Source organism: Lemur catta, chromosome 2 (genome assembly GCF_020740605.2).
Source record: "Lemur catta isolate mLemCat1 chromosome 2, mLemCat1.pri, whole genome shotgun sequence".
NCBI classification, from domain to species: Eukaryota; Metazoa; Chordata; class Mammalia; order Primates; family Lemuridae; genus Lemur; species Lemur catta.
Genome location: NC_059129.1, coordinates 48239400 through 48260837, shown reverse-complemented (window position 1 = coordinate 48260837; position 21438 = coordinate 48239400). Strand labels below are relative to the sequence as shown.

Genomic DNA, 21438 nt, shown 5'->3' with positions numbered 1-21438 from the left:
AGCTGCAGCCTTCTAGGACTGACCCTTCTGATACCTCCCACCTGTCCACAGGATCACAGCCCAGAAGCTCTCATTCCCATCCCAGGTCATTTCTCTTGGTCCTGTCTGACTTGTGCCATGGAAAAGCATCAGAATTTGGCCTACGGTTGGGGGAAGTTGGAGTCTCCCTCTTGTGTTTTGTTCCGATCTCTAGACCTGGCCTCCAGTGGACATGCGGCTTTGCCTGGCAGGTGTCATTTTCCAAGGACAGAGTCTGCCTCATTCCTTCCCCTTGCAAGGCCCTCTCAAGTCACTTCCTCCCCTGTGCTGAAAGCCCTCACCTCCAATGCACTCACCCATGCTCCGGTTTCTGGCTCATTTGCCAAATGGGATGGCAAACAAAGCTGATGAACCTACCCAGCACCTAATGACTCGGATGTCCAATCCCCTGCCATCCAGGTGCTCTCGGGGGGTGGGGGGGCTCCTCAGGGGAGTGGGCTCACAGAATTAATTTCAAGCATGGCAGTTTCATGACAGGGAAGTGCACAAACAGCTCTCCGATGATGCCAGTGCTACGGGAGGCCGAGACGGCCCGGGTGTCCTCCTGGGCAGGCACTGGCAGCACAGCTGTGGCCGGGGGCTTGGCTGTGCTCAGCACCGAGGCTCAGGCTCTGGAGCTTGTGGAGGCAAATCTAGGACAAGGTGGGGTGGGTCTCCATCACCAGCCAAGCTGCTAGATCAAGGACATGAAGATCAAATCCCTGAAGGTCTCTCTCCTCTCCCTGCCCTTCAAGGAGTTTGAGATACTTGACTTTTTCCCAGGAACCTGTTCCCTCAAGGCCATGGTTCTGAAGACCATGCTTATGAAGGAGCAGACATACCCTGACCAGTGGACCCGGTTCAAGGCAATTGTCACCAATGGAGACTACAGCGATAATGTCAGCCTGGGTGTCGAGTGGCCCAAGGAGTTACCCACTGTCACCTGCCGTGCTGACCATCACCCTGGTGTGGCTAGACTAGGGGGGGACAAGACCAGCAAGCCCCACATGGTGTCATGCGTGGTGACATGACACTGGAGTCCTGTGCTAACCTGCCTCATGCCTGCCTCCTTGCATTGTCTTAGCCCAGTGCCCAAGAAGTGGCTGCTGCTGGTAGGTGTTTACTGTTATACCAGCTTTGCCAAGGCCACCTTTGATGCCACGTCAAAGACCTGCAGTGCTGACGTGTCGAGAGAGACTATTCCCCAGTCTCCCTATCAGGAATACACTGACCCACACCGGAGTATCCAGGGTGGCTGCCACACAGTGCCTTTACACAAGAAAAATCAGAAAATTCAACCTGAAAGCAAACCAACACACAAAAAAATCCACAAACTTACAGCATGAGAAGTTACCGAGGAGAGTCCCTGCAAGCTCTCTTGTAGCATCCCTACCGCCGTCTGGTGTAGGCGAAAGACCCTGGTCAGGGTGTTGGAAGACCTGAGGTCTCGTCCTGGTTCTTCTGCTACTTTCCTTCGTCCCCTACAGCAGATCACCTTAACTTTCTGAGTCTCAGTTTTCTCATCTGTGTAATAATCCCTGCTATTGCCTAGTTACAGGACTGTCGTGAAAATGAAATGGGGTAATGGGTGTCAAAGAGCTTTGGAAACTGCAAAATGCCACCTGGGCATAAGGGGATCACAGTCACACCCACAGCGTTCTTGAGCCTCCAGGGTTACACGTTCACAGCCTTCTTCCCAGCGCTCCCCTCATGTGTCCTGTGCCGTAGCCAAATGGAGCTCTCTGCCTGGTTTCAACTCAGCCCGCCTTTGCCCACCTCTGGCCTGTGTTCCCATTGTCCCCCTCCCAAAATGCTCTCCTCCCTTATTTCCTTTGGTCAAATCCCATCCATCCGTCATAGCTCCCCCTAAATTCTTCCGTCTCCATAGACCTGGGATCCTGCCAAAGAAGTCAAGTCTCTTCCCTCTGTGTTCCCATGTCACCTCATCTTCAGGGCAATGGGCACTTTCTGACTTACGTGGTGGCTATTTGTGTGCAGAGTTTGTGTTCTCTGCTGCATCACGTGCCCATGCCTTTGTGGCTCTTGCGTCTCTCCTAAGGGTTCGTACAGAGCTCATTGTGCACAAGAGGCACGTCACATGCCACCATCACGTTTGACTGCAATGCATTGGAAAGGACCTCAGAGGTAATCGATGTCTCTGGGGCCTGGAGGTGCAATATGAACAGCCAGGCTCCAGGGATCAGGTCTATAAACATCTTTTGACAGAGAAGCCCAACTTCAAAGCCTCGCAATTGTAGATTATGTTTGCATTGAAGGCTTTAAAGTAGCAAAACTTTAGATTTATGTCTTCATGAACAGATGTGGAAGGGAAAATCAATTCCTCATAGGAATGGCTTATTTGTTTTCTTTGTCACAGTGCTAAATATTATGCACCAAGTGACAAATTAATACATAAATTGACCCAGAGACATATATACCACAGGATGGTACAGATGAGAATGGAGTGTGGTGTGGTCTGAGGTCCGCATGGCCACGTGTGTTGGTTGAGTCAGAATTTCCCAGAAAGATGCTGCAGGCAAAGTCCACTCTGAGTGTTAAAAGAGCCTAGACTTTTCTGCTGAAGAGGGGACATGCTCACATACTTCGTTTAGGGGAACACATAGTATGTCAGGCTGGTGCCATCTTGCCACTGGCACCAGAACTGTTCCAGGGCTGTTAGAAGGATGTCATGAGGCAGGTGTGGCGGCTCCCTGGTCCCTTCCACCTGTGCCCTCTGCTTCCCCCACAGAGCTCATCCCTCCTCCAGAATGGAGGGAAGAGAATGAAGAAACATCACAGACTGGCCCTGAGAGAGGTGGCCTTTGGAGCTGCTGGGGGCCACCTGCTGTCCCCCGGCATGGCTTCTGGGGTCAGTGACGTGAGCACAACCCTCCTCCTGCAGGCGTCAGCCCCTCCCAGGACCCCTAGGGCAGAGTGGGCAGGTGGGTGTGATAGGTGAGGGCAGGGCCCACGAGAAAAGTCACCTGCTCACCTCCTGGGCCAGCTTCCCCACAGCTCAGTGCTCCGTGGGCAGAGGAGGGACCTGGAGGAGCGAGGGACCCCAGCCCCACCAGGGAAGGCCACAGCGGACGGCTGGCGGACGAGGGCTGGCGTGGGCTTCCGGAGCAAGCAGACCAGGCAGAAAGAGCAAGTCTACTCTCTACCAAAATCCCACAAACGTGGAAAAAAACTAAAAGTGACTATTTTCCCCAGGGGAGGGGATGACACATAATAGACAAAGCTTCTGACGTAGTCTAGCTAGGTCTCTGCTCTGGAGAGAGAGAGAGAGAGAGAGAGAGGGAGGAGGAGGGAGAGAGAGAGGGAGGGAGAGGAGAGGAGAGGGAGGGGGAGGGAGAGAGGGAGGGGGAGGGAGAGAGGGAGGGGGAGGGGAGGGAGAGAGGGAGGGAGGGAGAGAGGGAGGGAGGGAGAGGAGAGGAGGAGAGGGAGGGGGAGAGGAGGAGAGGGAGGGGGAGGGAGAGAGGGAGGGGGAGGGAGAGAGGGAGGGGGAGGGAGAGAGGGAGGGGAGGGGAGGGAGAGAGGGAGGGAGGGAGAGGAGAGGAGAGGGAGGGGGAGGGAGAGAGGGAGGGGGAGGGGGAGGGGAGGGAGAGAGGGAGGGAGGGAGAGGAGAGGAGGAGAGGGAGGGGGAGAGAGAGAGGGAGGGGGAGGGAGAGAGGGAGGGGGAGGGAGAGAGGGAGGGGGAGGGGGGAGGGGAGGGGGAGGGGGAGGGGAGGGAGAGGAGAGGAGGAGAGGGAGGGGGAGAGAGAGAGGGAGGGGGAGGGAGAGAGGGAGGGGGAGGGAGAGAGGGAGGGGGAGGGAGAGGGGGGGGAGGGGGAGGGGAGGGAGAGAGGGAGGGAGGGAGAGGAGAGGAGGAGAGGGAGGGGGAGAGAGAGAGGGAGGAGGAGGGAGAGAGGGAGGGAGGGGGAGGGAGAGAGGGAGGGAGGGAGAGGAGAGGAGGAGAGGGAGGGAGGGAGAGAGGGAGGGGGAGGGGGAGGGGAGGGAGAGAGGGAGGGGGAGGGGGAGGGGAGGGAGAGAGGGAGGGGGAGGGAGGGGGAGGGAGAAGGAGAGAGAAAAGCGTTTCCTGCTTGTCTGGCAACCTCTCCTTCAGGTTCTTATCAAGATGGGACACCAGATGTGCTTTGGGGTGACAATAGAAGAGGAACAATAGAAAGGAAAGGCTTTGCATAATCAGGAAGGACTACAGGGAAACCACACGTGACAGATGGGTGTCCTTATCCCTCAGACACAGGTTGAAATCCCAATCACGTGTGTGAGGAGGCTGAGGTTCCTCGGGCCTGTCGGTGGGAGACTGGGAAAGAGCGTCCCCATCATCGTCCCCACCGCAGACCCCGTCGTGAAGACGCTGTGAGGGCGCCAGAAAATGGGAGGCAGGAGCGTCAGGCACCTGCTCCAGGCCAGATGAGGGTTCTGCCTGGAAACGGGAAGGAGGTGCCAGTCCGCTGGGTGACAGTGAGGGGAGGTGGCGTCAGGGAACAGGGAGCTGCCGGCACAGCACCCATGCGAGGTGGGGAGGAATCTCCACACTCCCAGAGGATACCTGTTCAATTAAAACTGTTTATAAAGAAACAACTGTCACCTTGTCACCCCGCCACATCCCCCATTCCTGAGAAGGGTGATCTTGCAAGCCCTGGAGGGGTGGACGGCACTGTGAGCCCCTCCCTGGCTCCTTCTGGGGAGAAGGGAAGAATTCAGGGTCACCTTCTCTGAGCCAACAGCCTGGGGACTGGCATTGATTCAGGGTGGAACGCTGTCATGTCTCGAGCATCACTCCGCAGCACTTACTGATATCTTCCGCACAGAAGGTGGGATGTAAATCCAGACTCGAGCGTTCAGAGACTGCGCGGCTCCTTTCTGCAGCCCAGGCCCGACGCGGAAGACGGGAGCAACAGAGTTGACTGGCTTTTTCTTTGAGACAGAGTCTCCCCTGTTCCCCAGGCTGGACCGCCGTGGCATCAGCCTACAGCTTTTTTCCGTGTGCTCAAGGGAAAGAGAAATTTTTCTAAGGCAAAGTACAGCTCTCTCCTTCAAAAGTTCTTAGAGAATTTAAGAATGGAGGCTTGCAGACTTCAGTTGTCTTTGTGTTTGGGGGTCTTTTCAAAATCCATCCTGTCCACTCTGCTCCGTCCAGGGACTCCCTCAGGCAGGGACCCTCTTCCCCAGCCTCTAAGATGGGACAGAAACCACGTCCCCGAGGTCTCTTTCCCGCCGCTTCAGGCATTCCAGAAAGCTCCTTTCAGGGAGACAGAGTGCAGGTGTCAGAAATACTCCCAATTAAGTTGTTAAAATCCTCTGAGGAGAGGAAACAAGGAAAAACATGTTCGTGATTTGTTTTCAAATTAAAGGAGGTGGGGAAAGGGGATGGGAGGGAAAGGAGGAGAGTGTGGAGGAGGAAGGTGGTGGTGGACACTGAGCCCTGCCCAGATTCCCTCAGGTCGAGGGCTGTCCCTCCCAGCTGCCAGAGTGTCAGCTCACAGCTGCCTGGCAACCTCAGTCCCCCTGCCCCATAAGGGACAGCCCGCAGGGCCATCCCTGCTCCCAGCGCCTGTCCGGTGGCTGACGCCTTTGCCGTGGCTGCCTTGTGGCCAGCTCCTCCCTCAGCCCGGTCCGTCTCCTTCCCTCCCAAGGGCTGCTCTTCCCGAGTTGTTTCCAGGGACCTCCTGCACAAAAATCTCCTAAGATGGGGGTGCGGGGTGGGGTGGGGGGAGGTTTTAGTGTTTTTAATGAATGGACAATATTTGTCACATAGAAAAGGCACATAAGCCAATGTGTCTATATAGCCCTGGAACACCCCCGGTGAACTCATTACCCATTCAGTATTAGTGCATATTTCTGGATTTATGCTACATATCCTAACTATTTCTAGAGTGTTGTCATGTGGCATCTTTTTATTTCTAAAGCAGGATCATATTTTTTAACTTTTAAAAAGGACAACATTGGAGGTTCTATTAGATACCTAGGATTAAGTCATTGAATTAATTTAACTATGAATGGCTTTTTTGGCATTTCAAATGGAAATGATATCCATAGTTTCTTAATTTTTTTTTTCATTTAGTATAGCGCATTATTTTTTACACTTTTGCTCTCTTTCACCCCCTTCTGAATTGTGTCCTTATTTATTTTATTTTTATTTTTTTGAGACAGAGTCTCGCTGTGTTGCCTGGGCTAGAGTGCTGTGATGTCAGCCTAGCTCACAGCAACCTCAAACTCCTGGGCTCAAGCGATCCTACTGCCTCAGCCTCCTGAGTAGCTGGGACTACAGGCATGCGCCACCATGCCCAGCTAATTTTTTCTATATATATTTTTAGTTGGCTAGATAATTTCTTACTATTTTAGTAGAGACAGGGGTCTCGCTCTTGTTCAGGTTGGTCTCGAACTCCTGACCTCAAGGGATCCACCTGCCTCGGCCTCCCAGAGTGCTAGGATTACAGGCATGAGCCACCGCGCCCGGCCCTGAATTGTGTTCTTGAAAATAACATTTCAATTACTTTTTCCTCTTTTTCATGTGGACAAGGAAGCAGTCTGGCAGGGGCCTGTGTCTCAGGACCAGAATCCATGTCTTCTCAAGTGGAGTTTAGGGCTAATTTCTCCAGCCATATTCCTTCCAGTTAACATACAATGCACCTCCTGGAAGGTTCAAGAAAGCCAAGAAAAAGTATGTTAAAATGAACCCACTAATTCTCTTCAAAATCCTTGATTTCAAACATACATTTATTTACACACCACACAAATGCTAATATTTGCCTTTGGTTTTTCCTCTGTGCACATTATCCTTTCCGTTCAGATAATGAAACTGCTCAAATTAACAAGTCAGGAAACGTTAAATGTCCTATTTTCTATGTACAATTGTGAATTTTAGAGGTTCGTGCCATTGCACCCAATGCTGTCTTGCAAAGTACATGAGAGCATGGACTGAAGCCCTTCAGTCTCGGTTCAAATCCCAGCTCTGTCACTCGCTAGCCTCAGGCAAGTCATTTAGCTTCTCTGTGCCTCAGTTTCTTAACCTGCGAAGTGGAGATGATAATGTCAGCTCTAATCTCATAGGGTCGGGTGTAAGGATTACGTGGATTAATTCTCAAGTGCTTGGACCAGTGCCTGGCACACAGTTACGCTACACCATCATTAAGTCACAGACCTCACTGTGAGCAAAGGAGAGCGCACGGATCTTTGTCTCTCTTCAGAGGCCACGGTAGTTATTCATATTAATAAGCAGGTGGCTAGAAAACCTGTTCTTTTCCCCAAATTTTAATGACACAAGAAACATCCAAACTAGACTCTCCAGGCTATAAACTTCTATATCTTTAGACTCTTTCTGATTATTCTTCATCTCGACTCAGTTTTCTGAATCACACCATCTTTCAAATGATTTGCTTTACTTCCATTCTGTCATCTCTGTAGTTCCGATTCTCATTTTGTCTTATCTGGTCTAGAAGCCTCTTATCTGACCTACTCACTTCCATTCCGGTGGCAGTCCAGAACCATCTGTCCCCGCATGTATTCCAGCCCCTCTCCACATGGCTCCCACCTGGCGTGCCCACCCTCCCCACCATGGCCAACATTTACCAGTCAAATTGGGTTACTTGTTCATTTATTCTTTCATTCAGTCAGTGCTTACTGGGAGTTTCAAAAGCTAGACTCTGCCCTCCAGCAGATTGCTGTGGAGCAGGGAGATATATGTACAAGTCATTAAACCCTAGGATTAAAATTGCTATTAATAAATTCAGTTGCAACCAAATTGCAGGAGCAACGAGTCTTGCCTGAAGGAGGGGTGAGGGTCATGGAAGTCCACACAGAGGGTGAGGAAAGGATAGGATGGTGTAGGCGAGAGCTTTTCTTTACAGCTTTATTGAGGTATACTTGAAGTATAATAAAATGCGTATTTCAAAGGGTAAAACTTGATAAGTTTTGACACCTGTGGAACCATCACACAGTCAAGAGAAAGAACACATCCATCGCCTCCAGTGTTTTCTCCTGCCCCTTTGCAGCCTCCTTCTCCCGCACTCTCTTCCCGGGCAACACCTGATCTGCTTTCCACCACTGCAGCTTAGTTTGCGTTTTCTAAAATTTTATATTAAAAATCATTCCTTATATACTTTTTTTTTTGGTCTGAATTCTCTCAGCATAATTAAGACTCACCCATGTCATAGTGTGCATGGATAGTTTGTTCTTTTTATTGCTGAGCAGTATTCTGTTGCATGGATACACACATTTGTCTACCCGTTCACCTGTCGATGGGCATGCGGATTGTTTCCAGCAGTTGGCAATTACAAATAAAGCTTCTGTGAACATTCCTACGTAAGTCTCTGTACGGAAATACATTCTCATTTCTCTTGGGTGAATACTTAATGAAATGTCTGGGCCATCTGGTAGCTATATGTTTTACTTTTAAGAAACTGCCTATTTTCCAAAATGGTTGTACCATTTGGCGTTGCCTTCAGCCATGTATGAAAGTTCCAGTTGTCCCACACAGGAGGGTTTTCTTTGATAAGGCACCAGCATGAGGATGAACATCAAAGAATCCCAGTGGCAGAAGCAATTGAACAAGCTGAGAGATGGGGCGGGCGGCAGAGCAGACATTTAGTTTAGACCAGCTCACGGGGGGCTTTGGTATTCGGAACGTATTCATGCACTCCACACGATGGAAACTCTCTGAAGGCTCTGTCTGCCTCTGTCTCTGGCATCCCACACACGTTCCCATCTTCATGCTCTTCTCTCCCTCATGCTATTTCCTTCCTCAGAGCACACCCATATACTGTCTCGGTAATGTCTACAAACAGTTCAAGGCCCAGCTGAAATGATACCTTATCCTCAAGTTCACCCACCAACCCTGAGTTTCCTTAGCCATTCCTTTGATGGTCACCTGTGGCCCCAAGTCACCAGTTCCAGGTGAGTCCCCCGGCCATCGGAGGTCTCTGATGGCAGAGAGTGTGACCTGTTCATGCACTATCACCACAAGATCTACCAGTCCCTACAGAAGATATATCTCTAGACACTTTCTTTTGGTATTATTTTTGAGGAAAGTCCAAACTAAAGTAACTTTTAAAGTCAACAGAGGTATAAATCTCATTGCTCATTTTGCCAAGACCAAAGTGAGAAGATGTGGACTGAGGCCAAGGAGGAAGAACAATGAGTTCGCCTCTCTGCCAGCTTTCAGTGGCTTAGCCATCTCGTCCTCTACCTTTCTGCTCTTTTATGCTCACCAGGTCTCCCTCACTCAAGTATGGGAAATTATGTAATTAGTGAAAGAGCAACAATTTTGCAGAGAAAATGGTTGTGTTTATGGAAGTTCAGTAGCTCAAAATGTCTAAGGAAATCATTTACTGGGCCTGGAGAAAGCAGAACTGGGCCCCGGCCAGTCCCTGGCAGAACTAGGGAGAGCTGAGAAGTACTCACCATAAAGAAGACCATTTTGAGGCATGGCCTGGGTGCCAGGAGCCACCGCTGGGCCTCAGTGCCCGTCTCTCCCTCCTCTGTGTTGACACAGAGCAAAATAAGCAGCCACAGCAGAGAGTCCCTAGGAAACGGTACACATGTGGCTCACACGGTCTCATCAGTGATCTTTGCTTGATTTACATCTTTGCTCTTTCCCCAATTTTCCACAAGACATTCGAGTCATTAGAGAACATTGAACCTAATCATTATTCTCTGAAAACCTATCCTGACACCCAGGGGTTTAGACTATGCATTTGCCTTCTGTTGTTTTAGCAACTGGACAGCACTGCAGTAAAATGTGTGTATTTTATTTTGGAACACGCAGTTTGGTTTGCTACAATGTCAGGATGCTTCACTTTCTCTGTGCCCACCTAGACTGGCAGGTGCTTCCAAATTCTAGCCTCAGGTCAAGAGGACATTCTTTCCAGAGAATGCCACCTTGCATTAGTGTATGTATTGGCCAAGGGAAGAACAGATTTAGGGTTCTACAGTTAGGCCAAGGACTTTGGCTACTTTATTTTTTAAACTGCCTTTATTTTTTTAAAGTTCTATGGCTTTGACATCAAATCAATATCAGGAGGCCACTGCTACAATTTGCATTCATGGTATGTTTTCTACTGTTTGAAAGTACACCAGGCTGTGGCAGAATTTCCTTGGGGGCCTTCCCTGGACGCCTTACTCGGGCTATTGCTTGGCCGCCTTGCTGGGTTTATCAGCAGCTTCTCTGATCAGGGCCACAGAAGGAGGAGAGGGAAGCAAGGCGGCTGGAAACGTCCCTCAGAACAGACAGAGGGAATGAAGTTTGCGCACTCAGCTGGGGGCAGGCAAAAGGCTTCTAGATGAGACACTTCTTCACTATCCTGAAGCCGCAGGAGCATTCGACGTAGGACCCCATCTGTTTCGTGAAATTGACAATTTCCTTCAGCAGGAAATAAAGGTTCAAACTGAGTTTCATACTAGTGACAGAGTAAGAAATAGCTTCACTTTTTAAAGACTTTGCTTTTTAAGACATGCAGCATGTAACCTAATTTCATTTGATGGAGTTTGTTTTTTCCTTCTCCATTTGCTGCCTAGAAATGTGTTTCATTATCTCTTGCAGGACTGGGGTTGGGAGGGAGCTGGGGAGTCTGAGCTCCCTGGGCCTCAAAAGCACTAAAAAATAAAATAAAACAGCATTAAATAAAATTAAAATATGTCGTAAGAGCAGCCATCCAGTGGGTTTTCTGTCTCAAGCAGTTTACACACACAGCTGTGCTACTGAGAGGCACTGCCTGGACCCCCTCAATTTCCATGTCAGAAGAGTGCAGAGAAGACCAAACTCAAAGAGCAAATGATGATGCGTTAGCACAGACCCAGACCCGGGTGGATTTTACTTGAGAGAAAGTGGTTTTTATTTGAGGGAAAAGTTTTCTTTATCTACGAGGCTCTTTTTAGGCAGCAACATGCCAGTATGTTGTGTTAGATGTTTAAAATTCGGACCTTCCAAATTGTTGTAACATCAAGGTAGGACTTTATGTTTAAAAAGTAATCACAATGGAATATGATGTTCTGGAATAAAAAGCACTAATTTAGAAAGGTCTTTCTGAATGTTGATATGAGAAGAAAATACACACACAAGCAGTTTTAGAACGTCATCCTTTTAATCGAGAAAGAGTAAGCGAGCTGCTATCAGGGAGAGGAGACACACACACGTCATCGAGTCCCTCGACGGCCCAGGCTGCGTGGCTCCTGGTGCCCCCCGCAGATGGCAATGGACCTATTTGATGTCACACAAAAGGGCCACTCCCCTCAGGATCCAGTGATCTGGGGACAGCACTGTTCGCAAATAAACCACCGTGATGAAAGTCAAGTCGGTGCGCCTGGGTTTCTTGTAAATGGGACACACGTACAGCCTGGGGTCCTTGGGCGCCGTGGAGTTGATGGCGAAGACGTGCAGCACAGGTATCTGTGTGAAGAGCACCTTGGGCGTGGACTCCGTGAGCTTCCCGTTCCGCCGGTCCCAGGCCGCTCCGTCCAGGTACAGCCCGTAAATATACACGCCTTCCTGGAAGAGGCAAGCGTAAGGCAAGAGGATTTTTTAAAAAAATCGGGTGCTGCGAGCTGGGCATCAATTAGTGTAATAAAGCTCGTCAGTTTGGAAAGAAAACGTGCAACAGTCTTAAAAAGCTACCAGATGAGGAAAACGCACCCGGGCACACCCCGTTAGTGGAATACGAGCCCAGTCTCCCCTGCAGCGTGTCTCCAGGCTATGAGCACAAGACAAATGCTCCTGTTACCGGCTATTCGCCTGCAGCAGCAGCAAGTCACCTCTGCAGGGCGCTCAGAGTCCCTGAGAGGTCTGGTGTGAGCTGCTGGAAGGCGGGAGTGTGGAAGGGGATTTGAAGCTGGTGCAAGGTGGGATCGCAGCCTGCCCTGGCCAGGCCCACCCAGGGTCAGCTTCATCTCTGTCAGGGTGAAGTGAGACTGGCCGCAGCCGGCCTGGCCAGCAGGAGAGGCAGAGCCCCCGAGGGCGCGGCAGGGGCGAGGCGGGGTGCAGCGCTGTTCTGCAGCGTCCGATCGCCCTCCCCAGCGTCCCTCTCATGCAGGTGCTCACCAGTAAATTGGGGATACGAGACAGACACGGGCACAGGACAATTTTTACAAAGACATGAATGGAATAGCAGCGCACACTTGCTCCAGGGGCTGCCAGACGGACAGTACGGAGGGTGAGGCAGTGACTTCTGAGGTCAAAGGTCCCTGTGGGCTCAGGGGCCTAGTGGAGGGCACGGCCTTGACAGAGGCCTGGAAGGCTGGGCTGCACTGGGAAGACGGGGGAGAGGGGCAGGCACCCGGGCAGGGGCAGTGCCACAAAGGGCAGGGTGAGTGGAAAAGGCCGAGCATTTACTTAGCGATGGTTCCATGGTTATAAAATAAGTCAGGGCCTGCCTACAGAAGAATCTGGATGCCAAGCTGAAGAGTCTGAACTTTATCCTGCAGGCGGTGGGGAGCCACAGAACACGTATTCACTGGAGAAAGAAAGCCCGAGGGGAGCTCACAGGGGAGGCTCCAATAACCACGCGAGCCCATCGAATGCATTCAGGTGGAAGATGGTGGCCGTGTTTCCATGTCCAGTGAGGGCAGGGGAAGGGGGAGGAAAGGCAGGTTACGGTAAAAGATAGCGTGATAGTTGCAAAGTGTTTTCTGGCCCCTCAAATGGGCTAACAGTATGAGGTTCACGGGTTTTTTTTTTTTTTTTTTTTGAGAAAGTGTCTCAGTCTGTCACCCAGGCTGGAGTGTAGTGGTGTCATCATAGCTCACTGCAGCCTCCAACTCCTGGGCTCAAGTGATCCTCCTGCCTCAGCCTCCCATGTAGCTAGAACTACAAGCATGTACCACCACGCCTGGCTAATTTTTTAAATTTTTTGAAGAGACAAAGTCTTGTTATGTTTCCCAGGCTAGTCTTGAACTCCTGGGCTCAAGTGATCCTCCCACCTCAGCCTCCCAAAGTGCTGGGATTACAGACGTGAGCCATCACTCCAGCCTGAGAACTGTACCTTTTGAACCAAAAACTGAGGCACAGGATTTGACAGTAAAACCATGAGCAGTCTCAGGGCACCACCATTAACTCAGTGGGTGACAGTTAACTGCATAAACAATGTGACCACTTAAATTGCTCCTCTCTAGGGTACAATAAATTGTACCCATTTCTAGGGTACTTTCAGTTTCAGAATTAAAAATTCACTGTTAGAAGGTGTGATAGAATAGTGTCACCAAAAAATTCATGTCACCCAGAAGCTCAGAATGTGACTATTCGGAAATAAGGACTTTGCAGATATAATTAGTCTAAATAAGGACATACTGAATGAAGGGAGGCCCTAAATCCAATGTGACTGGTATTCTCACAAGAAGAGGAGAGGACACACGGGGGGAAGAATGTGAGAATGGAGGCAGAGATTGGAGTGGTGCATCTACAAGCCAAAGAATGCCAAGGACTGTCGGCACCCGCCAGAGGCTAGGAGAGAGCAAGATTCCTCCCCAGAGCCTCCGGAAGAAACCAACTGTACCTTGATTTTGACTTCTGGCTTCCTAAACAGAAAATGCATTTCTGTTGTTTTTAGCCACTCAGGTTTCGGCACTCTGTTATGACAGCCGTAGGAAATGAATACAGCCTTTGGTACCAGGAAGCAGGATGCTACTCTAGCAAATAAAAGCGTGGAAGTGATGTGGGAACTGCATAATAGGTAGAGGCTGGGAGAAGTCTGAAATGCCTCGCAGAGACTGTTGGTGGAAAGACGGAGGTTAAGGTGCTTCTGGTGAGCCCCCAGGCAGAAGTGAAGACGGGGTCCTTCCTAGAAGCTGGAGGAAGGGCAATACTTGTTACAAAGTGGCAGAAAGCTTTTGGCCAGAACTTGGAAATCATCTGGTCCAGCCCCTTATTTGACAAATGAGGGAATGAAAATCAGAAAAGCGGAAAAGGGGACCAAGAGTTATTGAGAGTCTAAACGGGGTCCTGCATGAAGCCTAAATGGTCACATTTAAATTCTCACAACTGCCTATGAGGAAGGTGAATTATCTTGCTCACTTTACAAATGAAGTTAAGACTCAAAAATGTTAAGAAATGTGCCCAAGCTCATTGGGCAGATCGGTGTCCAGGCAGTGGCTCTTGCCCCAGCCCGGCGTCTTTCCACCCAGGCACTGGAGCTAGTAGGGACGCTGCTGGCACGGTCCCAGAGCTCCAGCCTGCTAGACCAGTACTCAGTCTCTGCTGCCCACAGTCCATTCTGTGAGCAGCCCACAGCAGTAGCTGAAGATGTGTGGAAAATCCTTTGTTGCAAATGCAAGCATAACCTGTAATTATAAAGAAATGCAGTCTGGGGCATCCCCAGAACTCACTAGACCTTGTCATTAACCTTCCACTCCGGCAGACGGAGCAGGCTTCGGCACCGCAGCCTCCTGGTTACATGGAGGAAATGCTCACTGCAAAGTGAATGGACTTAACCGAGGCACTCATAGCTCAGTTTTAAACAGAACTTAAACTTCCAGCCCTGGCTCCAGAACTGTCCTTGCTATTGCCCAACAGTGCCTACCACGGGGGGCGATGTGATCTCCTCCTTGGTCTGTCTCAGAACGTCATTGTGGATGGTCACCGTGTCCAGTGCCCAGCCTTTGTGGGCACGGGTCACTTCTTGCCTCATTGCTGTGAGGAAGCCTTAAAAAACAAAAGAAAGAAAAGACTTTGATACCTTGGTGCAGTCCACTTTGGAAACAAGGAGAAAGAGACGTTAAGTGCTACTGGCCTGTCTATCTCCAAACCTTGTGTCCATCCCAAGAGGAGCTGAGACCAGTCCCCAAGGGGACATGTCTCTCTGTGCTGTTTCTGCGGGGACCTGTGATGAGCTGATCTTTCCCACCCGCTGACAGCAGGCAAGCAGCACCCTTCCTGCGTCAGACCGGGCTTTGGTTCGAAATGCTCCCAGGATTTCAATTGCTCGAGCCCTGAAGGACTGTAACCCAGTCTTAGCTCATAATCTCTATTTGAAAACACAATATCAGGGAATAAGACTGCGATGGTGAACTGTTCTGAGAACAGCATTCCAATTAAACTTGAATCAAACCATTATCAAGCTTCTATTTGCTATAATGGAACAATTTCATTTAGTCTAAGGAAATAAGGCATGATGCCAAAATAGAAAACCTGACTTTCAATTCAATCAAACAAAGCAATCACACTGGAAAGGAAAGCGACATGTTTCAATGTACATAATACAGTTATTTGAGACAATATGTGCTTCCACATACTGTGGCCTTTCTTTAAACTTAATATTTGCGCACCATGCTGTTCAATTCAATAAGAGAAATCTTTTTTGGAGAGTAGCACTCATGTTAGAAAACAAAACCCTAGACTTCAAAATGGACTTCAAAACCTTAAGAAAACTTATCTGTGACCTATATGTTATATTTTGGCCTCCATGTAAATATTGAAAATCGAGAGGCTCTCTAGGAAGTAAAATTGTGGAATGTGCATGTCCCTGCTGCTCCTAGATTACACAGCTCTGAGAACCAAACCAACACGTAAGTGATAACAGTTTATCAGGTATAAATGGGAGTAGGAGGAGGGGGCATTACTAATTACAAAGCATAATTACAAGCATGGAGCTAAGATCCCTTGGAGTTGGAAGTAAACAGCAGGCCCCTAGTCTGGCTTCACTGAGGGAGTCAAATTCTCCCCTTTAGTAAACGAGACACTTGCAGAGGCACTCATGTGGTCATTCTTCCATTCATTTGTCCAGTCTCTCTGAAGTGGCCCCCGTGTACCAGGCACTGCTCTAGGTGGGATGACCACAAAGATGAAGAGGCCATCCACGGACCCCACATCCAGGGAGCTCAGTCTGGAGGGAATGTGGAGGGAGGCAGGACACTGGCACAGTGTCCTTATGGACAAAGGCGTGAACAACGCTAACCACTCGGGAAGACAGCTTAGGGAAGGCATAACGGAGAAGATGGAGTTGAAGGTGACTCTTGAAAGACACATAGGAGTTTGCCAGATGGGACAAGTCCAGTTAGAGGGACAGCATGTGCAAAGGCATAGGGGGCTGGGGTGGCAGGTAAGGCTAGAACAAAGGCAGAGGTGTGATTTTTTTCAGGGTCAGAGTTTGGACTTGATTCTGTGGATGATGGGAAGCCACTGAATATTTTAAGTAAACAAATGATTTGGTTGTATTTGCATCTTAGAAAGCTTACTCAGAGCACCCACTGAAACAGGATTTGGGGTGCTAAAGAAAGGCCCTTGCATTAATCCAAAAGAAACATTCATCAATTAACCAGAGTAGCTGAGGGAAGGACTTTTATAGGAGATTCTCATAAAGCTACAGTTTCATGAAACCGAGAGTGTCTAATAGGAAAGGACGGTTTTGTGACACCAAATGTTGACCACAGAGGGCAGGAAATATCGTGGAAGTCTGCCTGGCAGCAAGTGCTGGACCGTGCCTGTACTCTATGTGAAGTCGTGTGAGGTGATTTGATCAACACGTGACTATGAAGACTTCCATTTAAACCCTGGGGATCCCAGGTGTTAGTAGTAAAACATTTTGTGTGTTTGTCGGCCGGTGGTACATATGACCACAACAATAAAACCCAATTCTCCTTTCTAAGTCGTTCCATGGAAATGTCATTTTCATCATTTAACCTTAAATGTGCATCCATGTGGTGAATTAGACACTGTATATCCAAGCTGAGTATTTGGAATTAAATTGACCCTATTTTACGGTCTTTTAAAATTCATCGCCAAAGGTCACAATGTATAAGGCATGAATCCTGGTCTTAACCATCCATCTGCACAAATTGAATAATTGAATTTTTCTGTAACATTTTAAATTCCAACTAACTGCAAATTTGACCTCACTCCATGTGGCGCTGAGGACAACGTCATAGGTGCCAGGTGAGGAACGAGCTGGATTCTCTCTTATGTAGCACAACTGCTTCAAAGACGTCAGTCATTCTTAGAAGCTCTGGAGAACTCGAGTCCAATTAAGGAGAGACTATTTCCTTTCTTCTCCCTACTAGGAAGTATGCACACACGACGTTGTCTGGTTGACCTCAACAATAAACCTCCTCATGCTTACCCTTAGTGTGCCAGTGGGTGGAATCTAGAACACACTGATGTCACCTTGAGCTATTAAGAAAGGAAAATGTTAAATTTGACCCCTGAGAGTGGAAGGGAGGGAACCATTCCACGGCCATTCCCATGCTTAGTGAACGTGGAAAAGACACTTATTTTTTCAAGTCTTGATGGTTTTGTTTTGGAGGGTAGTGAATACAATGAATTGTTCATTACTGAATTTAAAATGAATGACCATCTTTCTGTAGACTGATATCTAATCTAACAGATTCAAAATCTATTTTTTTCTGAAACCTGTATCTATTTTTTTCTGAAGCCTGTATAAAAGGCTACAGATATATTTTTCTTTAAAAGAGCTGCGTTAATTCCTATAATAGTAGTAATCCAACATTTTAGCATACTAATTACTGTTGTTTGACTCGTGTGCTCAGCTGGCTTAAGAAAGCCATATAGTGCTTTAAGTATTATTTTATACAAGGTCTTAGAAAAGACGAAAGAAATAACTAATCAGGATGTTTGCTCTTACTGAGTTTATAAGGAGTTGGTCAGTATTCCGTAATGACGGTCCTATACCCAAAATAGGAAACTTTTTTCTTTAATAAATGAACCAGTTCCTCTGTAATGGGCCTTAGGTTGTGCAGTATTTCCTGTCTAATCAATTACTCAGCCTCCCAGTAGCATCTTTGATGATGAGGAGAAATGATGTTCCTGCCACAAGTTTATGACAGGCAGTTTTTTCCCCAAATGAGAAGCAAATTCAGTTCATTGGTAAGTTAAATACAAGGTCAGAAATCATTAAACAAAGATGGGGTTGATCAACCCAGTTGAATAATAATGCACCCATCGCCTTTCTTGACTCTTTGCTAGAGGCTGTAAGGCAGGGACCTCAAACTGCTGAACATTAGAAATACCACGGACGCTTCCAAAACTCCCAATGCCCAAGTCACAGCCCAGATCATAAAATCAGAATCTCTGGAGGTGGGACCCAGGCATCGGTATAGTTTTAAGGCAGAGCTTCTTAAACTTCAGTGTCCATAGGAACCACCAGGGGAAGGGAGTTTAATTAAAACACAGGTTCTGCTTCAGTGGGTAGATCAAGGGTCTGGGATCTGCAGTTCTGTCCAGCTTCCAGGTGGTGTTGCTGCTGCCGGCGGGGGGACTACACACCAGGACGCAGAGGTCTACGGTCAAGGTTCTTCACACATTAGAATACCCAGGGGAGCTTTTAAGGAAGTTGATTGTACAGACTCTAGAGGCCCCGTTCCCAGAGATTCTGATGCAGTTGTCCTGGGACCCCAGGCCTCAGTATGCACTAAAAGCTCCCCAGTGATTTTGCTGTGTGGGCACATGTGGGAACCACTGCTCTGTAAAACACCACGCAAGACAGGTCACTGACAGTCACTGCCCCACGTTTGCTTTAATTAAGAACAAGTTTGACGGATGGGAAGGGAAAGGCTCACAGCAGGAGCAAGGTGTCAGGAAGGCTGCCGGAGGGACGCACTGACTCCTCCAGGGCCCCCTAAGCCGCACGCATTCTCTGAAATGCCATCAATCCAGGACATGGTTGGCTCTGGCAAAATTTGAGTATAAATGGGAGACTAATTGTCTTGTCAGGGTTGGGATTAGCTAAACCCACCGTGTCCCACGTTCCAAAATGTAATTCCCCACACTGATCTATCTCTTCCCTGTGCTAGTTTGTGCTTCCTTCCCATGAACCAACCTCTCACTTCTCCCCTCTCCCCAAACCTTTCCGCTGCTCCCTGTGGTGTGGTTCCGTGGTTGACACACTCCCACATTCTCCAGCTCTTCACAGGGCATTGTCTCCACCTCTCGCCCGCCCGGAGCCTGGCTCAGCCCTGAAGACCTTGCCCTTGCCAGTTCTTCCGCCTGCTGTGAGCATCTCTGCCACGCTGACCTCCAGGCCTCTGGCCACGTGTCCTTCCCCTCATCGTCCTTGCCATCTGCCCATGTGCCAACCTTTACCAAGCACCCTGGCAACACTGGATCTCTTGTATCCCCTGCAGCAAACCGACCTCAGTTCCTTGACCTTATTCTCCTCAAGCCCACCCCCTTTCTTCACTTCCTTCCCTGTTTAGCCTAGATCCGTCCTTTTCATCACTTGCCTGGCAAGACCCCAATTGCAGAAGAATACTGATGTCCCCCTTCCCACTCCCGCGCCAGGCTGCTGAGTGGTACCAGAAACCGTCACCCAGGCGCCACCACCACAGTTTACCATCAGAGCCCTGACAGGATCCTGGAAGCCACTTAGCAGCCCTTCCCTGTCCCCATCAGCCTTCTTTCTCGAACTTCTCCCATTCTCCTTAAATCTCTCCTCCAACACCTTCTTGCTCTCAAGATGACGTTGTCTCCTTCTTCAACCAGAATGTAGGAAGCGTTAGACGGGAATTCCCTTAACTTCTTGCCACCAAGCCTATACTCCGCTCATTCACTATGAACACTGTGCTCATTCCTTCCTAATTACTCTTGTCACAGTGGGCACCGTGCCCCCTCATGCCTGGAGTGCAGCTCTCCGCTTGTGAGCGCCGTATCCATCTCCTCCTGCCTCTTTCACCCCCTCTCTGGTATCACTGGCTTCTCCCTGTCTCTCCCGGCTCCTTCCCACCAGTGTTTGAACAGGCTCAAGCCTCTCCTATCATTAAAAGAGAAAGAAAGAAAGCCCTTTCTTCAACTTGCTTCTCCTCTTCAAACCCAAAGGCCTTGAGAGGATTATCCATGTTGTCCTCACTCTCTGTCTCCCCATTTCCTTGTTTCACTTACTCGCCCAGAAATCAGACTCCTCCACCTCCCCACCTGCCCCACTGAGACCTCTCTGGCCAACAGTCTCCTTGTGGGAAAATCCATTTTACCGGTTTGGCCCATTTGACTTGACCTCTTGCAGCGCCTGTCACTACTTACTACCCTCCCATCTCCTTGTCTTCCATGACACTGCGCTGTCCTGGTTTCCCTCTTCCAAGCTGTTTGACATGAGGGGACCCCTCACAAGGGTTCGGGTGACCTGCAGCATGGTGCACAGGCAGATAGAGCAGAACCCTGACAAGGACGGATCGGGAGGAAGACCAGGTTGTGGCACTGGTGAGGTTCGTGGGAGGATGGAACATCTCCCTCGGCAGCTGGAAGTGAGGAATCAGAACCCTACACTGGGACTTCAGATGAGTCTGAGTTGAATAGCTGCATCTGGGAGGATGGCTGAGGGCATGAGGGGGCCAAGCCCAAGGGCAGCACTTGGCTGAGAAGAGCACACGGAGTAGGCTGAGAAGCAGCCCTCTGAGAGGCAGGCAGAGGTCCGAGGAAGGGCATGGATGGATGCCAAGGCACGAAAGAGCTTCCAGAGTCGGCATCCTAGCGATAGCCGGGAGAATGAAGTTGGCAGGGAGGTTGTTAGACGTGGTGGCCTTGGAGGAGGAGTTCCAGTATAGTGAGGGAGGCTGGCCTCATTACAAGGGACAGCGTGGGTGGTAAGGAAGGTAAATGTGTGCAGAGACTACAATTATGAGAGCTGTGTCTAAGGCCAGGGCATAAAAGCCCCTCACACACAAAGGGCAAGCAGGACGGGTGTTACTCACTCGGAGGCATTTCTGTAGTCCTGTGATTTGGGAACACAGCAGGTTAGTGCTATTGCTCAAATTGAGATTTAGGACCTTGAGGTTCATTCACCTAATTTCCTCAGACATTAATGGTGGCTCTCATTCATCAAACAGTAGCACTGGGGCATGCTTACAATTGCCACTAGATTAGAATATATCCCCCAGTCCCTTCCAGTCCCAAAGTTCTATTAACCCTTGGTGCACTTTCCCACCCCAGCAAATGGCAGGCTTTTATAACTATGATCAAGACAAGCCTTCAGACATTGAGGCTAGCTGATGACGCTGCCCTGTAAACAAACACACGGGCAAGAGGCTGTGGATTATTATTCTAGAAACACAAGGTAACAGGACAAAAATTATCCATCCTCTTGCTTCAGCAAAATCCTCTCTAACCGAAAAATCTAGATTTGTGTTAGGGAATAATGAGTTGTCACTGATATCTGTTATAACAGACATGGTTTGTCAAGATATAGAGAAAAAATAACAGGGAAAACTAGCACAGTTTGGCATCTAAATGGCGTCAAGCTCTGGACTGAGTTAAACATTTGGAAAATAATGATGCTGCGAGGTTCAATCTAATACGGAGGTGTGAGTCGAGGGGAGCGCGCTGGGCTTCCGCCTCCATTTCATTAGTGGCACCTGTGAGTCACAGCTCACATCAAATGACAAAGCCAGGCTATCAGTTAGGAAGTTCTGAAAGGCAGTCAATGCCCTGGCGTGAAGTCAGGCTCATTAGAACTCATGTTCTGTAGGTTTGAACACATCCCCCCC

General features: G+C 49.2%; 1 protein-coding gene across 1 annotated transcript in view; it reads right to left on the bottom strand.

Moving 5' to 3' along the window:
- Window positions 1–11221: 11221 nt before the first annotated feature.
- The window catches only part of DNAH8 (dynein axonemal heavy chain 8), a 286065-nt gene continuing 275848 nt past the window's right edge, over window positions 11222–21438 (bottom strand). Inside the window, 2 exon segments of the mRNA XM_045542103.1 lie at window positions 11222–11509; window positions 14532–14653. Of these exon segments, the coding sequence (XP_045398059.1) occupies window positions 11222–11509; window positions 14532–14653 (410 nt within the window).